Source organism: Marmota monax, unplaced genomic scaffold, assembly GCF_021218885.2.
Source record: "Marmota monax isolate L192 unplaced genomic scaffold, Marmota_monax_Labrador192_F-V1.1 WCK01_AAM20220418_F8-fsc00037, whole genome shotgun sequence".
Lineage (NCBI taxonomy): Eukaryota > Metazoa > Chordata > Mammalia > Rodentia > Sciuridae > Marmota > Marmota monax.
The window spans coordinates 8,275,433-8,292,099 of record NW_026693245.1 but is presented as its reverse complement, the minus strand read 5'-3'; the positions used below and the strand labels follow the sequence as shown (position 1 = coordinate 8,292,099).

General features: G+C 38.3%; 1 protein-coding gene across 3 annotated transcripts in view; it reads left to right on the top strand.

The window, feature by feature from the left end:
- The window catches only part of LOC124100681 (chondroitin sulfate proteoglycan 4-like), a 68,566-nt gene that overhangs the window by 33,962 nt on the left and 17,937 nt on the right, over positions 1–16,667 (top strand). For all 3 annotated transcript variants that reach the window (XM_046456264.2, XM_046456266.2, XM_046456262.2), the window contains exons 6-7: positions 4,088–4,286; positions 9,383–9,514. In XM_046456264.2, the coding sequence (XP_046312220.1) occupies positions 4,088–4,286; positions 9,383–9,514 (331 nt within the window). The remainder of the gene's footprint in view (positions 1–4,087; positions 4,287–9,382; positions 9,515–16,667) is intronic.

Sequence of the window (16,667 nt, the reverse complement as noted above, 5' to 3'; positions counted from 1 at the left end):
GACAAACTGAAAATTTTAGGAAATGAAGTTAGGCCATCTTGTGTGAATCCTTTGCCTTTTACTCTGAAATATATTTTACTAAATACTTTTGTATTCAAATGTGATCAGTGATTTTTTTAAGCATATTTGATAGAAGATATGTGTGTCCACAAGGGGGCTTCATTTTCCTATTTTTCAAGTTTCTCTTCCTATGATAAATACTATGTATTTCGATTTCTTGTTTATACACTGAAACTAGAACCATTTGCTTTTTCTTCTTTCTTTCTTTCTTTCGTTGCTGGGGATTAAACCCCAGGGCCTGGCACATGCTTGGCATGAGTTCTATTACTGAGCTGCACTCTCTAGCCCTACTTGCTTTTGATAAATACTAAAAAGAGCTTCAAGAACTAGGCATAGTTGAAAAATTGGAGCTGCAAAATTTGAAATGACAGCTGAAGTCCTGAGGGGGTCAAATGGTGGGATAATGAATTCATGAACATTTTACATCCTTCATATGAAACTCAAAAGAAAGGTCTGAGTCTTTAAATATTAAGATCATAATTTGGATTAAATTAATAAATCCCACTAACCTACTCTTAGAGCTATGTTTAAAAAAATTTTTTTTCCAAGTTGATTATTTCATGGGCTTCAGATTGTTTTTAAATTTGAGCTCAAGTTCGGATTCATTGTTGTTCTTCTCCCCACCTAACTGAAGTTTCTGTTACCAAGCATGGGGCACTAATCAGGCCTTCCCTGAAACAATGGTGCTGTTAGTTAAAGAGAATTTGATGTTATAAGTGAGGACATGAGGGTGCTAGCTCTCGTTCTGAGTGGCAGGTTTCCCATTTGTTTTGCAAGATGGTATATTCCAGAGCGGGGAGGAGAAAGCAGCTTTCCCCTGTAGAGGAACTGCCGTGGAAAACATGCTTCCTCCTGCTCTTCTGCGCCTGGTGTTGGAAACAACCAGTGTTTTCAAGTTACAGAGAAGAAGTGGTAGTACATTGCCAAGTCAGTTTGAGTTCCTAAACAAATGAGAATAAGACATATAAAAATATTTTTTTAAGTGTAAAAAGTGAAAAAGTGGAATGAGTGGGTTTGGCATTTTGTTAAACAGGCCACCTTGTATATTTTATACAGACTATAGCCTTTCAAAGGGTAAAATGAAGGCTAAAACCTTATAATTTGAACATTCAGTTGATTAGCATTTCTGGTAGCTGTTAAAAAAATGATGTCCTAGAGCTTAATGCTGACAATCTTCAGTGGTCATATTCTAAAAGGCAAGATATAGGAGCATCTGCTGATAGCACAGTCATTAAAAAGATAAACTAATCATCTTATTGTGGATGCTATAGAATTAAATAAAATCTTCAGACAGTGTTCTAGAACAGCCTCAGTGGTAGTAATCTTCATAATCAGAAGGACTTTTAAATAACATTGATATTGATATTAAATGATATTCAAAAAATCACATCTGGGCTGGGGTCATAGCTAAATGGTATAGCATTTGGCTAGCATTCGAGAGACCCTGGAAACAAAACAAAACAAACCCGTTAAAATCTATCCTCAGAGTCAAATCTGATGTAGAAGATGGGTAACAACATAAAGCTGACATTTATTGAAGGCTTACTATGTGCCAGGCAAAGTTGTTCTAATATATCATTTAGATCAAATCACTCAGGATACATAATAGCTCCAATCATTCCTACTTTGCTGATGAGGAAAAGAAGACACAGAGAAATGAATAAATGTGGCTAAGTTTACATAGCTGATAAGTAACTGGAACCCCATCAGTCACTAGACAAAACAAAATAACATGTTCTTGAACCACCTGAAAATAATTTCAAAATATTCTGAGCAGTGCCCTTGTTATTGACATGTGTTATTTTTCTACACAGTCACCTTGAAGAGGGAAACGCTCATTTGGACGTGTAAATTACAGTGTGTATGCACACGTGTGTGCGTGTGTATGCCTGCATGCATATGTGGAGAGTACGAACATTTATTTATACACAACTACTTTGTATATACTTTTGAAAGCTCAGCTATTAGCTTTCAAAAATGTTAGGGACGATTCACAAAGTAGGTTTTCTGTGCCATCAGTAGATGGAGCATTAGAAAGAATCAGTAAGGGTTTTTATCTTTTAGCTCCATCATGCCTGGTATAAAAACATGGGGATCTAATATACTTTCTGATCTCCATGTCTCAAATTTTGCTTAAATAGTTACAAGGTGATTAGTGGGCATGGACTGAGTTATTTCATAAACTGCTTGCTTTACCGAGGAAAATGCTTCCCTTTAACCAGGGAGCTTATCCATTAAATGGCTTAGGACTGAAGTTTTAAACATGTTGGTAAAAAGCATAGAAGAAGATTAAGTTCTAGTCAGAGAGCAAAGAATGCTCAGGAATGTGCTCGTAGTGTTTCTGTGGGTAAGAAAAAAATACACTTTAGTGATAAAACTACTTGTTTTTATTCTTAGTGAAATATGGAATGCAGGATTGCGGAAACCCAGAACAGCCTGATTCCATCAGATGTGATCCAGGGTCCAAATTAAGCATCTTAAACTCTGCACATTCAAAACTGAACTCCTGATGTTACTCCCCAAGTCCACTCCACCTGAAGTCTTCTCACTTCAGGGCTGGGAACTCCTCCTCCTAGCTGTTGCCACCCTAACCATGCGTCATTCCGTCCTCCACACCTCCCCACTTGTAGCTCCTCAAACCCTGTTGGCCTTACCCTCAGTGGACACCCAGAACTGGACTGCTTCCCACCACTTCTGCAATGTCTTTCATCCCTCTGTGGGATTATCGTAGTCACCCATTGCCAGGTCTCCCTGCTTCTCCCCTGCCCAGTCTGTTCTTGACCCAGAAGCCAAAGGTTTGCATATTTTCTATACTAGGTCCCTCCTTGCCAAGGGCCCTAGATGGATTTACCATCGCACTCAGGGACAAGCTGATCCATCCCCTTTTACTCCTCTTCTTGCTCATTCTGCTCCTGCATCATTGACCTCTTCCTGCTTCTCTTAGAATGGAGAGAAGGCTGTTTGTCCTGCCTGGAGGGACCTTTCCTGAGTATTCACATGTTGACAGGCCCCCTCCTTCACCTCCTTCCAGTATTTTCTCCAAGAAGCCTCCTATTTACCATTTCTCCATTCCTGAACCTTTTATCTCATTTATTTTTTCCATAAAGTTGTGAAATTCTAAAACAATACATAATTTATTTTCTTATGCCCATTATTTCTTCTCAGTGTCCCTTTTTCTCCTCCATTGAAATGTAGACTCTAAGAGGTCAGGACCTGTTTGTTTATCAATATTTTATATGCAGCCCCATGTTTGTATGATATGTCAAAATCCATTCTACTGTCATATATAACTAAAAAGAATAAATAAAAAAAGAAAAGAAAACATTTTATATGTACCCAGAACATTGCCTGGGACATAGTAGATGCTCAATAAATGTTTGATGACTTGTTGAATTAAAATGTTTGGGAAATGAAAATAGTTTTAAATATATGTGCAAAACAGCAAGTTATTCAGATATAGTTGTAGATGTGAGCTCTCAGTACAACAAACATTACAAGGACAAAGGAACCAGATATTTGTTTTCCTATAAAATATGTAGAATAAAGGGGAATTTGAATTGTTCAGGGAGTTTGTTTTCCCCTCAACAATTTAAAAGCAGACTAAATAATTTGCTTCTTAAAGTGATGAAGAGAAACCTTTAAACCAGCCTGATGAGGTAGGTTCTGTATTATCTGAGATGACACATACAGTATTTAGCATATGCTTGGCACTCAAAAGCTGCTTAGTAACTATCAGCTTTTATGATTATTACATTTTATGTAAGTTCATATGCATTTTAAATAATCAACTTTGAATAATTTTGAATACTATTTTTATTAAAACCTCATAAATTACATGCCTTGAATGTCATCTGGCTTTATATGTCTGTTTTGAATTAAGAACACTCATTCTTTAAAAACTCTGGTGAATGGGTATAGTTTTTAAATCCTTGTACAGGGAGGGGCCTGAGTGTCCTGCCTATCCTGTTTACTCATGTGATAAGATCAGAATTAATCCTCAAAAGCTTGTGGGCCTCTTCTTTTTCAGGTATGGGTGAATTCTGTCACAGAGGTGACCAGAGGTGAACTCTGGGCAGAAGATGAGGACTCCTCCCCACAGGACCTGATGTACTGGGTCACTCCACCCAGCAATGGCCATCTGGCTGACAAGTCCTTTCCTGGAAGAAGCATCCAGAACTTCACCCAGGATCAAATCAACAAGGGCCAGCTAGTGTTTGTACACTCTGGTAAGTCACAGAGCAGAGCAGGGTAAAGCTGAAATGTGTTTCAGTCAGTGGTTAATATTGTAGTCAGACTTCAGAGTCATTGGCTGAAAACCACAGATCTGGGAGTTTTCTAAATTCTGCAACTTTTTTTTAAAGTGACAAATTTAATAAGGCTAACAATAGCAAACATGAGAGAGTAACCCTGACTCCTCCTACATGGCTTACTTCAATGTCATATTACATCTATAACCTTCTCCAAGGGACTTTTCTTAACCACTCACTAACATAGCATGTCTTCTCTGTCACTCTCCATCCTCTTCCCTCACTGCCTGGCATAATGTGGGTTAATTTGGACATTTATTTGTTGCCTGTCTTCCCCTTATAATCATGGTAAGGGCAGGACCTCTTGGTATAATCACAGTAAGGGCAGGACCTCTTGAATCCACACTTCCTAGAACAGTAACACATAGTAGGTATTCAATAAATAAAAAATTGTTGAAAGAATGAAATAATATTGAACACTTATTATATACCAGAAATACTATTCTGGATGTTAAGGATGCACTAGCAAGCAAAGCAGACATTTGTTCAAGGAACAAATGAATAAATGAATGTAACTAATTTCCAAAAGGCCCTGATAGTTAAAGACCTTTTCTGCTTCTCCTTATTCATCAATCAATCAATATGCCAAATGGATCCTGGAAGTCTGCAGAAAGGGTGGCCCAAGCACTTTGCAAGGGCATCCCGGCTTTGTTTCCAGGCTGCTGTGTCAGTGGACTGAGAGAGGCAACAGAGGACAGGGCGGGGCAAGGGGGGGTGGTTTGTGAGGAAGCATGAGCCAGGAGGACACAATCAGAAAACTAAGATGTCATATTTATTTGGTTATTTTGAATTATCTTCTTTGAAGATGCAGTAAAGAAAATAACGATAAGACACCTTCTAAATACAAATGTAATAATATCTTGGTTACTTTTGAATTTAATGCAAAAGATTCCCAAAGAATTTGAAAATAAGCTGAGCATGGTGGTGCATGCCTGTAATCCCAGCGGTTTGGGAAGCTGAGGCAGGAGGATCTAGAGTTCAAAGCCAGCCTCAGCAACAGTGAAGCACTAAGCAACTCAGTGAGACCTTGTCTCTAAATAAAAAATACAACCAAAAGGACTGGGGATGAGGCTCAGTGGTCGAGTGCCCCTGAGTTCAATCTCCACTATCCCTCTCCCCAAAAAGAGAATCTGAAAATAATTTACTCTGTGAATGCTCTCACCTAGTGCTTCCAAACTTAAGCCTGGGATGCTTTGGTGTTAGATTTATTGACTATGCCAGATCCACCCACATTCATGGCAAAACATTGCTTCTAGACTGGATGATGTTTTTCCAAATATATATTTCCATTTTTAAAATATGTACAGATTTGCTGTTTATTTATTTTATTTATTTTAATTTTTTTATTATTAATTGTTCAAAACATTACAAAGCTTTTGACATATCATATTTCATACATTTGATTCAAGCACATTATGAACTCCCATTTTTACCCCATATACATATTGCAGATTCACATCGGTTCCATATCCACTTTTTTACATACTGCCATACTAGTGTCTGTTGTACTCTGCTGCCCTTCCTATCCTCTACTATCCCCCCTCCCCTCCCCTCCCCTCTCCTCCCATCTTCTCTGTCTACCCCATCTACTGCAATTCATTTTTCTCTCTTGTTTTTTTCCCCTTTCCCCTCACTTCCTCTTATATGTAATTTTGTATAACAATGAGGGTCTCCTTCCTATACCATGCAATTTCCTTTCTCTCTCTCTTTCCCTCCCCCCTCTCGACCCGGTTTAATGGTGATCTTCTTCTCATTCTCTTCCTCCCTATTCTGTTCTTAGTTGCTCTCCTTATATCAAACATGACATTTGGCATTTGTTTTTTAGGGATTGGCTAGCTTCACTTAGCATAATCTGCTCTAGTGCCATCCATTTCCCTGCAAATTCCATGATTTTGTCATTTTTTAGTGCAGAGTAATACTCCATTGTGTATAAATGCCACATTTTTTTTTTATCCATTCATCTATTGAAGGGCATCTAGGTTGGTTCCACAGTCTAGCTATTGTGAATTGTGCTGCTATGAACATCCATGTAGCAGAGTTTTTTCTCAGCAAGAGAAACAATAAGAGAGGTAAATAGGGAGCCTACATCATGGGAACAAATTTTTGCTCCTCACACCTCAGATAGAACCCTAACATCCAGAGTATACAAAGAACTAAAAAAAATTAAACAATAAGATAACAAATAACCCAATCAACAAATGGGCCAAGGACCTGAACAGACACTTCTCAGAGGAGGACATACAATCAATCAACAAGTACATGAAAAAATTCTTACCATCTCTAGCAGTCAGAGAAATGCAAATCAAAACCACCCTAAGATACCATCTCACTCCAGTAAAATTGGCAGCCATTATGAAGTCAACAACAAGTGCTGGTGAGGATGTGGGGAAAAGGGTACACTTGTACATTGCTGGTGGGACTGCAAATTGGTGCGGCCAATTTGGAAAGCAGTATGGAGATTCCTGGGAAAGCTGGGAATGGAACCACCATTGACCCAGCTATTGCCCTTCTCGGACTATTCCCTGAAGACTTTAAAAGAGTGTACTATAGGGATACTGCTACACAGATGTGCTGTTTAATAAAATACAATTCATTCAAAGAGGCACTGAGTTGGTAGGAGGTTTCTTCAAGTGACATATGTTTTTGAGAGTGGATACCAAAAGTCCAAATATTATTATGTAAGGGCTTAGAAATATTTTTTTCTTTTTATGAAAGGATTTCCGTATTTTTGGAATGGAAAGAACTTCTCTAGAGACTTGTGGGTGGGGGGTGGGGTTGAATTTCTAAAGTTTTCCAGTCTACACTGGGAAGCAGTCAGTGATTCTCTACCACGAGTCAGGCACCTTCAGAAGCCCTCTGAGCAGTAGAGAGTAATGACCTCATTCATTTTTGGGATGAAGAAACTGAAGTTTAGGAAGATTAAATTGGTCTCACCCTAAAACTGGGCTCTCTCTGCCAGCTCCAACCCACTGAAGAACTAAAGTTACTATCTGCAATGAAGGATTAAAACAAAATTTAGCTCTCTGGGCTAATTGAGTTGTCATTTACTGGGTCAATATTTGCTTTTGAGAGTAGAGAAAGCAGGAAGCAGAGTTAAAGGCAAAGTTGATGTGAGAGCCATTACATTTCCTAAATGGACTTTGAGGCAAGCTAATAACTCTCAAAATGTCCAGAGCCCAGCTACAGATGAATCTATTGCTGAAACCAGCTGGCTCTCTCCTAGCACATCTGTCCATCATCAGTCCCAAACAAAGACTTAGGTTTAATTAGTCTCTCTTAGCATTTTATATGTGCAAAGTGCTCCACCATTAATCTAATTACCTATTCCACATAACAACCTAAGTAGGTTGACAAAACCAAGATGTGAGAGGCTAAGTGATTCACTTAAGGTTGACCTTCTGGAAGTACTGTTTGGAAAAATCTGAGCTCATACAATAGTAGATCCACAGTTCAACCCTGTTTCCACGTTTCCTTCCTTATCTTTCCTTGGTCTTAATTAGTCTATTAGGGCACCCCTCCTATGTTATTTCATGTTTATTTTGATGTATATCCTTTGATTCCATCTTCATTTTGTTCCTGGATTTATGAAATATTTGAAGTACCCCCATTCTCTCCTTAATTTTGTGTTTCATTTCAAAGTGCTGTTTCTAGAAAAAAAAAATGCAAAGCAACATTTGGTTGTGGACTCTGATTCTGAACTAGGCAAATTCAGAATCTGCCCCCCTGCCCATGGTGACTTTTGAGTGTTTGGGGAAATTTTTAACAATCTGCAGCCATTTTTTGTTTGTTTGTTTTTTTGGTGAGGAACTCTCATTATTTGCTTAGATAACAGAGACCCGAAAGCCTGTCAAACGAGCCACCTATCTTTTATTAAATTGCATTATAAAGGCAGCACTGGTACCTAATTGCAGAGTCTGACCATGTCTCCTTTGTTCCTTACCACATGTCCCTAAGGATGACAAAGATACATTTCTCCTCAGTACATGATGTAAAGACCTGTGGGTCTCCAAATTTACTGCAGGATAAATATTTTCAAAGAGTGATAGGGATATGAATATCGGGCTCTCCATGGTGATCTTGCCTGGTGCTTTGTGAGTCAGATTAGTAAATCACTCCTGGGATCTGGATCGATGAGAGTCCATCTCAATTTCACTTATGCACATAAGTTAATTTTTAACTTTACTCATATCACTAATCCCTTGACAGACGTGTCAGAGTGTAATTTTCTCCTTTCAGAAATTTAACGAAAGCAAGGCTGGGTCTTTCCTTTCCCTCCCCTTCCCACTCTTGGCAGAATACAGCTAACTTGACATAGATACATAATTTAAAGTATAATGGGGCAATAAGTGTTATTTAATTAACCCCAGTTTTGATTTTCAGTATTATCAATTAAGTATGATACATATTTCAGAAATTACTAGGGTGTGTTTGTGTAGGGGTGTGTGTGTGTGTGTGTGTGTTTAGGGGTGTGGGTGTGATGTTGCAGTATAATCAATTTATACTTTACTGGTATAAATTGATTCCAAAATAATAAAATTCAGGTGATGAATTACTTTTAAAATAAAAAAATTTATCTGAGATAATATCTTTGCTTTGTTTCAGTGTGTAATGGGGTGGGAGAGTCCACGTTTTAGACCTTCATTGATACATTTTAACTCTATGTCTTTGGCAACACAATCATGCATCACTTAACAATGGGGACATGGGCTGAGAAATGAGTGCTCGGGAGGTTTTGTCCCTGTGCAAACATCTTATATTGTCCTTACACAACTAAGATGGCTACACCGCCTCTGGTGATCTAATCTCATGGCACCACTGTTCTCTATGCAGTCTCTTGTCTGAAGCATTGTTAGGTGATACATGATGCGTTTTATTTGGTGAAGTCAGTGGCTGTATTAGCTTACTTACAAATTGACAGGTTTTTTTTTTTCAGGATCCCTTGGGGGGTGAGGGTGAAACTGGGTGGCTTTTGCAGCACAACAAAGTTGACCAGACTGTCATTTCTTCTTTTGAAGGAGCAATGTCAGGAGGCTTTAGTTTTCAGGTTACCGATGGTCTGAACTTTGCACCTCGGCAAATCTTTAGTGTCACTGCTCGTGCTTTGGTCATTAGCTTAGAAGTCAACAGAGGACTGAGCATCTTTCCAGGTAAGATTTCATCTTGGGCAAGTGTTGTTTTGGTTTAAGTGTTTTGCTATTTGTTTAGAAAGTTCCACCAGCGTGGTATAAAGTATCATCTTTACCTGTAGATTGCTATAACAACATTTATAAAGTTCTAGAAACAATTCTCTGCAGAAATTTAGCTGAAGCATACACAGCCCTTCTGTCTTTCCCCTTTCTTCTTCCTCAGAAGAGGGTACGCTGGTGAAGGGCAGTGGGGAGGCATCATAGAAGCAGCCATCTTTATGGTCCCTGTATATTTTTCCTACTCTTATTAGTGTCCTCACAGAAGCATGGAGAGCCAAGCTGTGCAGTGCTCATCTGGTTTTATTTTCCTGGGATTTTTGTATTTTTGTTTTGGTTTTGGTTTTGCAGTACCAGGGATTGAACCCAGGGTCCTGCACATGCTAGGCAAGCATGCTATCACTGAACCACACCTCCAGTGGAATTTTCGTATTTTGAATATAACAACCCTTGCAGCAGGAAGAGACTGTCAGTGGTTTCAGAGAGCACTTGCTTTGGGGTCCTGCAGTCTCTGAATGGCTGTTTGCCAGGAGTCTCAGCCTGCCTGGCCTAGAAGGAGCTAAGAAGCCCTCTCTGGCCCAACACCCTCATCACAGGGTAGAGGAAAGTTTTACCCAATGGCAGCAGCAATAAAAAAAGGAGAAAAAAAGTTGAATTTGTTATTTCCAAAAATAAAATGCACCAAGGTGGAACTATAGGAGATAATAAAATTTTAATATCTAGAATGTTGAAGAAGAAAATAAAAACCAAAAGCAACTGTACACATGGCTTATTTAAATAACATGCATTACCAGTGAAACATAAATATTCAAGAAAGACAGGAATAATTTTATTAGTTATGGTCATCCTAGCCAGTTGTTTTAACTACTGTTAAGATTTTAAAAACAGTGATGCCTGGGCTTCACCTCACACCAGTTGAAAGGGTCTCTGGAATGGGGTTTGGCATCATTTTTTAAGAATCATTTGGTCCTAAGTGGAGCCAGGAATCTGGTCCTTAAATTCCTACAATGACACAAGATAGATGACATTCTCCTGGGAAACTGGCAGGCTTTGGGGCTTAAGGGAAGACTCTGTCTTGGCCTATAAGCCAGTAAGGGGTGGAGGGAGCTCACACACTTCTGTAGTAGACTTAAAGGAAAATGTCTTTTAGTTTATAATTATTTAAAAATACAACCAAATACTTTTAGGAAAAATATTTTGAAATTTTTAGTTTGTCTTCAGCATTTGAATCCATAAAAACAAACCCTTTCAAAATGCAACAAAAGATATGTTAACCAAGATTCTTCTATTCTAAAACATTTTCTAATTTTTCTCTGAGAATAAGTAAAATGCTTTGATCATTTTTTTCAAGGTTGCCATTTAGTGTTTTCAAAAACAGGCATTCTGAAAAATACTACATTTCCCAGTAATCTGAAAAACATGGCAATATATTTCTAAAAAGTTCAAAAATCAAGGTAAATCTAGTTGCTGTAAAAGATTAAGTACCTTTCATCTATTCAGGATAAACGGATTCTGGTTTAATAATTGAAGACAGTTATATTAAGAGAGAGACAGAATCATTATAGTTTAGAAATGAAAAAGTTCCTGGTGCCTGTTTTACTGAATATTAGTTTGACAGGAAAAGTATATTTAAAATGTACAGAATGCCCTTCTCTTCTTTATAGAATTATGCAAAACATTCAGTTGCATAATTCTCTGTTTAATATTTCGGCACAGCCCTGAGCGGCTGTCTTCTTTCCTTTTCCAACAAGCCTCACATCTTCCCGGCTCTTGCTTCTGTGTGTTGGAGAACTCACTCCTTGTATATTATCCTCAAAGCACAAAGTGTGTTGCTCCTTTCTCCAAGCTCCTCCTAACACATTAGCTCTGTGCATGTTCTTGGTTTCTGTGTCAGCCCCTGTCCCCACACTGTGACTTATTTCCTGCTCCAAATCCTGGTCAGAGGGAAGGAAGATGAATTTTCACACACATTTCCACTGGCTGCTCTTTTATTTGATAAAATCTCAACTTGGAAGAACTTGGAAATGAGAACTATGGAATCACAGATCTTAGAATTGGGTAGACTTATGGATCATTCAGTTCACTTTTCTTGGTGTTTTTCTATCCTAAAATCCTTGAGTAACAGTGACCCACCCCCTTCTGTATCAGAATCCCCTAGTGTGAGCATCCAGGTGAGTCTTGCTGCCACACTAGTAGCCACTCAAGGACTGTTGGTCCCTGATGCTGTGTCAGCATCATAGGGTGATGATGACAGATACCCCACTGCTTCTTCCCTTAGGCCTCCTCAGCACCCACCTCTTCCAATTGTCATGCTAAGGGAAGGGAAGCAAGCTGTGTCTTGCCTCAGCATGTGATTTAAGATGTCATTTGTCAGTTGTTGCTGATCTATGTGTTCAGCACCTATATGTTCTAAAATATCAGGGAAAATCTATTCTTTTTATAAGACTATCATTTCTTTTAGAACTATTATAGGAGTAGAAAATCTATTCCAATTATATCTTGGACATTTGGATTTGTTGATGCTTTGTGTTTTTATACTGTTTGTGTCTTTAATCTACTACTTGGGTTATTTTAAGGATTTAAATGAAATAATGTTTGTAAATACAACTTTTGATCCATCTCCATTTGGCAGAGAAAAAACCTTTTTAAAAGTCTATGTTCACACCAAGCAGCCCGCTTCCATTCCCTTTATGTGTGGGCCCGTGTTCCCTGGGCTGTCCCTATGTTGAGTGTCAGATCCCTGAGAATGGAGCCACTGTGGTAAATGTTTGTTTTGCCTCTTTCTCAATGTTATTGATGTGTTGACATGCAAAACCAGGAAAACATGCAGAGCAATTTAATAAAAAGCAACAATTATGTAGAAATGTATATTTTACTCTCTTTGGTCAGGGAAATATTGCAACATAGCATTAGTTAACAAGAAAAAAAACTAAATTTACATTGGTTCCATACCATTTGGACTTTTTCTGCTAGCTTGTCGGACTTTGGCTATTTCTGTTTTGGCTCCTTTGTACACTCAGTCTTAAAAAATGGCCTTGGCTTGAGACTTGTAGGAATTTGCATGGTAAGCCAAAATAATTATTAGAATATGTAGCACGGTGAATGCTTTAAGGTTAATCGTGACTTCTTTCCCCTGCCAAATTGGAAAATCAGTTTTTGACTCAATTATTTTAAAGTAGGAAGGACACTAGTTCTTAATGAAATTATTTTTCTGTGAAGTAAAGAAAGAAATCTACCCAAAGTGTATTTCCATTGTGTTATTTTTAGTTTATTTCACTTTATATATATTTGTGTATTATAGATAATACATGCAGATATTTATATGTATTACACGTGTAATATATATACATACATATACATTTTTCTCCCTCCTTCCTTCCTTCCTTCCTTCCTTCCTTCCTTCCTTCCTTTCTTCACCAGAGATTGAACCCAGGGCACCTAACCACTGAGTTACATCCCCAGCCCTTTTTATTTTTTATTTTTTTGAGACAGGATCTTGCTAAGTTGCTTAGGGCTTTGATAAATTGTTGAATCTGACTTTGAACTTGAGATTCTTCTGCCTCAGCTTCCTGAGCACTGGGATTACAGCATGTACCATCTTGTCTAACTTATTATATATATTTTGAATATGAATGTGCAGGAATTCCTATACAATATATGTACATATACATTTGTACAATATGTACAATATATGTACATATAGTGTGCATGCATACATGTGTATATATTTTGTACATATGTGTGTGTGTATGTATATATATATATATATATAACAAGTTCTGTTTCTTTGTGAAAAGTTTGTTTCCCAGAAAAAAAAATTTATAACCAGTTTTTTCACATTGAATACTGCCACTGAGTTTATCTTTAGTGGTGGCATGTTGGAATATACTCTGACCTTAGAATCTAGTTTTTCTGTGTATCCAAGTTGTACATGGCTCTTTTTCAAGAATGCGGTCTTGAGTGTTAGAGGGATTGACTTTGAGAGTTTTGCTACAACGATTTAGAATATAAAGTTACATTGATACAGAGTTAAGCAGCCCATCAGCAAAAGGTCTTCCTAGTAAACTGTGACTTCAGTCCCTGGTCTTTATAGAAAGGGAATGATATCTCATCAACAGGCTGATCTATCCTCTGTGGTAGGAATTAAGGGAGAGAAAAAAGGAGAAAGGACTTATTGTGTGTTGCTGTAGGGTTTAGAGCACAGATTCATAAAATCTTTTCAGTCAGTGGATCTTGAAACACTGAATATTGTAAGACTTAGAGATAACCAAGAATTGTAAGAAAAGATTCTCCATTCTTAAGTAAATAATTAGAGGCTTGTTAATTGGTGAAATAAGAACTCCTACTTAGGAGTGTAGTACCCATGCAAAGTATATCATGGTTAGTTCTAGTGAATGGCACAGATGGGGTGGGCTGCATGGGTTCAGAAGGGGAATTTTCCGTTGACTGGGAGAGCTTCTTCCTCAAGGCACACCTTGAGCTGCCCCTGTAGAATGAGCAGGCCAGGGAGGGTAGCAGGCTGCAAAGTGAAGACCAAAGAAGAATGTGTTTGGAAGGTGGAGAGAACCATCTCTCAGAGAGTTTGACTGCTTAATTACAGGATTTCCTAAGTTGGGTATCATTTCACCCATTGAGTTCAAAGTAGAACTATTTAGGCAACACAGTGTTGAGTGTATAAATTATATTCACTTCTGAGTCAATTGTGAGTGGATTTACGAGTTGCTTAGTCTCCCCAAGCTTATCATCCTTTCTTCATGATGAAACAAACAACTACACGTTTCTTACCATTATCATGGTATCTAAAAGAAAGGGCAGGAACTGTGTCCATGCTGTTTCTTGATACAAGTTGACTCTCACTTATGTGAAATACTTGGGACCAGAAGTGTTTTAGATTTTAAGGACTTTGGTATATTGGCATATACATAATGAGCTATCTTGAGGATGGGCCCTAAGTTTAAACATGAAATTCATTTATATTTTATATACCTCTTATATTCATGGGCTGAAGATAATTTTATACAATATCTTTAATGTGCCTCTATTTTGACCACAGTTCATTACATGAGATCAGGTGTGGAATTTTATGCTTGTCGGGTCATGGTGATGCTCAGATTTTTTGGAGCATTTCAGATATTGGATTTTCAGATTAGAGATATACAGATTAGACTGGTGTATCTCTGTTCCCTGTTGTAGGGCTTTTTACATTTAGGTATTTGAGATGTTTGTGGAAGAAATGTGTAAAACCTCTAAGTCTAGTGATCATGAAACTCTTGCTGTTTTGGTGGTGGTTAGTTTTTTTTTAATGAAACAAAGAACTGGGATACAAGTGTTGTTTGAGAAATGCTGTGTTTAAAAGGAGGAGAAAACAGATTTCTTTACTCTGAGGTTTCCCAGAGGCGTTAACATGCTGATTTGCTTTTCCAATCTCCAAAAAGTACGAGGGGAGTAAGGACTTGCCACAGCAGTGCCAGAGAGCACTGTTAGGATCCTACCCCTTGTGGGACTGTTATTCTGTGGATAAAGATTTATGTGGAAATCCTTCCCAAAGTATGTACCTGGAACTCAGTGATGGAAATATCAACTATGCGGATTAAATAAGGCAGGTGGGGGAAATAATGCTCGGCTTTGGGTGAGTTGGGCTGGGCAGTAAGAGGTGCTTACCTGGCAGTTTTGGCATGGGGCAAACTGTTGTTGACTTAAGCCTCAATGTCCTCCTGGGTTAGATAGCTGGAGAAGACAATGAGAGGTTGATGTACCCTGGCTGAGAGAAAGCCATCTTGGCTTGAAACAGCACCGGTGAGTCTTCTACTCCAAAAGGCTACGATGAGTGAAATAATGCTTTTTAAGTTTATTTGTTAGTGAACAGATAATAATTATACATTTTTATGGGATGCAGTGTGATGCCTTGGCACATTTACACATTATGTAATGATCAACGCAGGATACGTTGGTTATCTATCATCTAAAATGTGTACCATTTTTTTGTGATGAAAATATCCAAAATCGTCTCTTCTAGGGATTTTTAATTATATAACATCAAATTATTTTCTTTAATCACCCTTCTGTGTAATAATATACCAGAACTTATTCTTGTACCTGGCTCTAACCATTCTGTCCCCATCTCCCCATCCTTCCCTTCTTCTCTTAGGGCTGAATAGTATTCTGTTGTGTATATGTACCACATTTTCTTTATCTATTCATCAAGTGATGGGCAATTATGTTAATTCCATATCTTGACATATTTTGAAGAGCAATAAACATGGGGTGTAAATACCTTTTGCCATACTGATTTCATATCTTCTTGTACGGAAAAATAACTTTTTTCAGAAAAAAGATTATTGTTAACTTTGCCCCTGCTTCAGAGGTAACCCTGGGGGTAAAGGAACAAGGGAATTATGAGCTAGGATCCTTTATAAGAAGAAAGTAATGAAGAAGGCATCGTGGGAAATTTTTCCAAGGAAAAACTGAGGATGGAGAAGTTGGATATTAGAGTGCGCAGAACCCACACATGTAGGGACATAATCCATTTGATAGGAAGGACCCACCTTGACAGGAAACAGAGGAAGGGCCCTAATAGAGCTTTATAGCACTGACCAGGGACACAGAGACTCCTCTTGGCCTGCCTGATCTTGGCTCCAGAAACCAGGAAGTGGCAATGACTACAAAAATGTCAGCAGCATGAAGTACAAGGGATGTGGGAGACAGTTACAAACATCACATGATGCTTTCTGTAACGACCGAACTTGTGCCAAGGCAGACCTAAACTTGTGGTGGAACTATGTTCCTGAGGCTGGCTTTCACAGACTCACCTACCCTCATCCCCACGAACCCCATGACCTAGTGTTTATCTCAAGGGGATGAGGTAATTTAAATGGAGCCTCCAGGGCTGGGATCGTGGCTCAGCAATACAGCGGTTGCCTAGCACGTGCAAGGCCCTGGGTTTGATCCTCAGCACCACGTAAAAATAAATAAAATAAAGGTATTATGTCCAACTACAACTAAAAAAAATAAATATTTTTTAAAATTTAAAAAAAGAAGAAAGAAATAAATGGACCCTCCAAACTGAGGGCTCAAAACAATCCTTGCAAGTTTGGAAGCTGTCCTGACTTCAAACTGA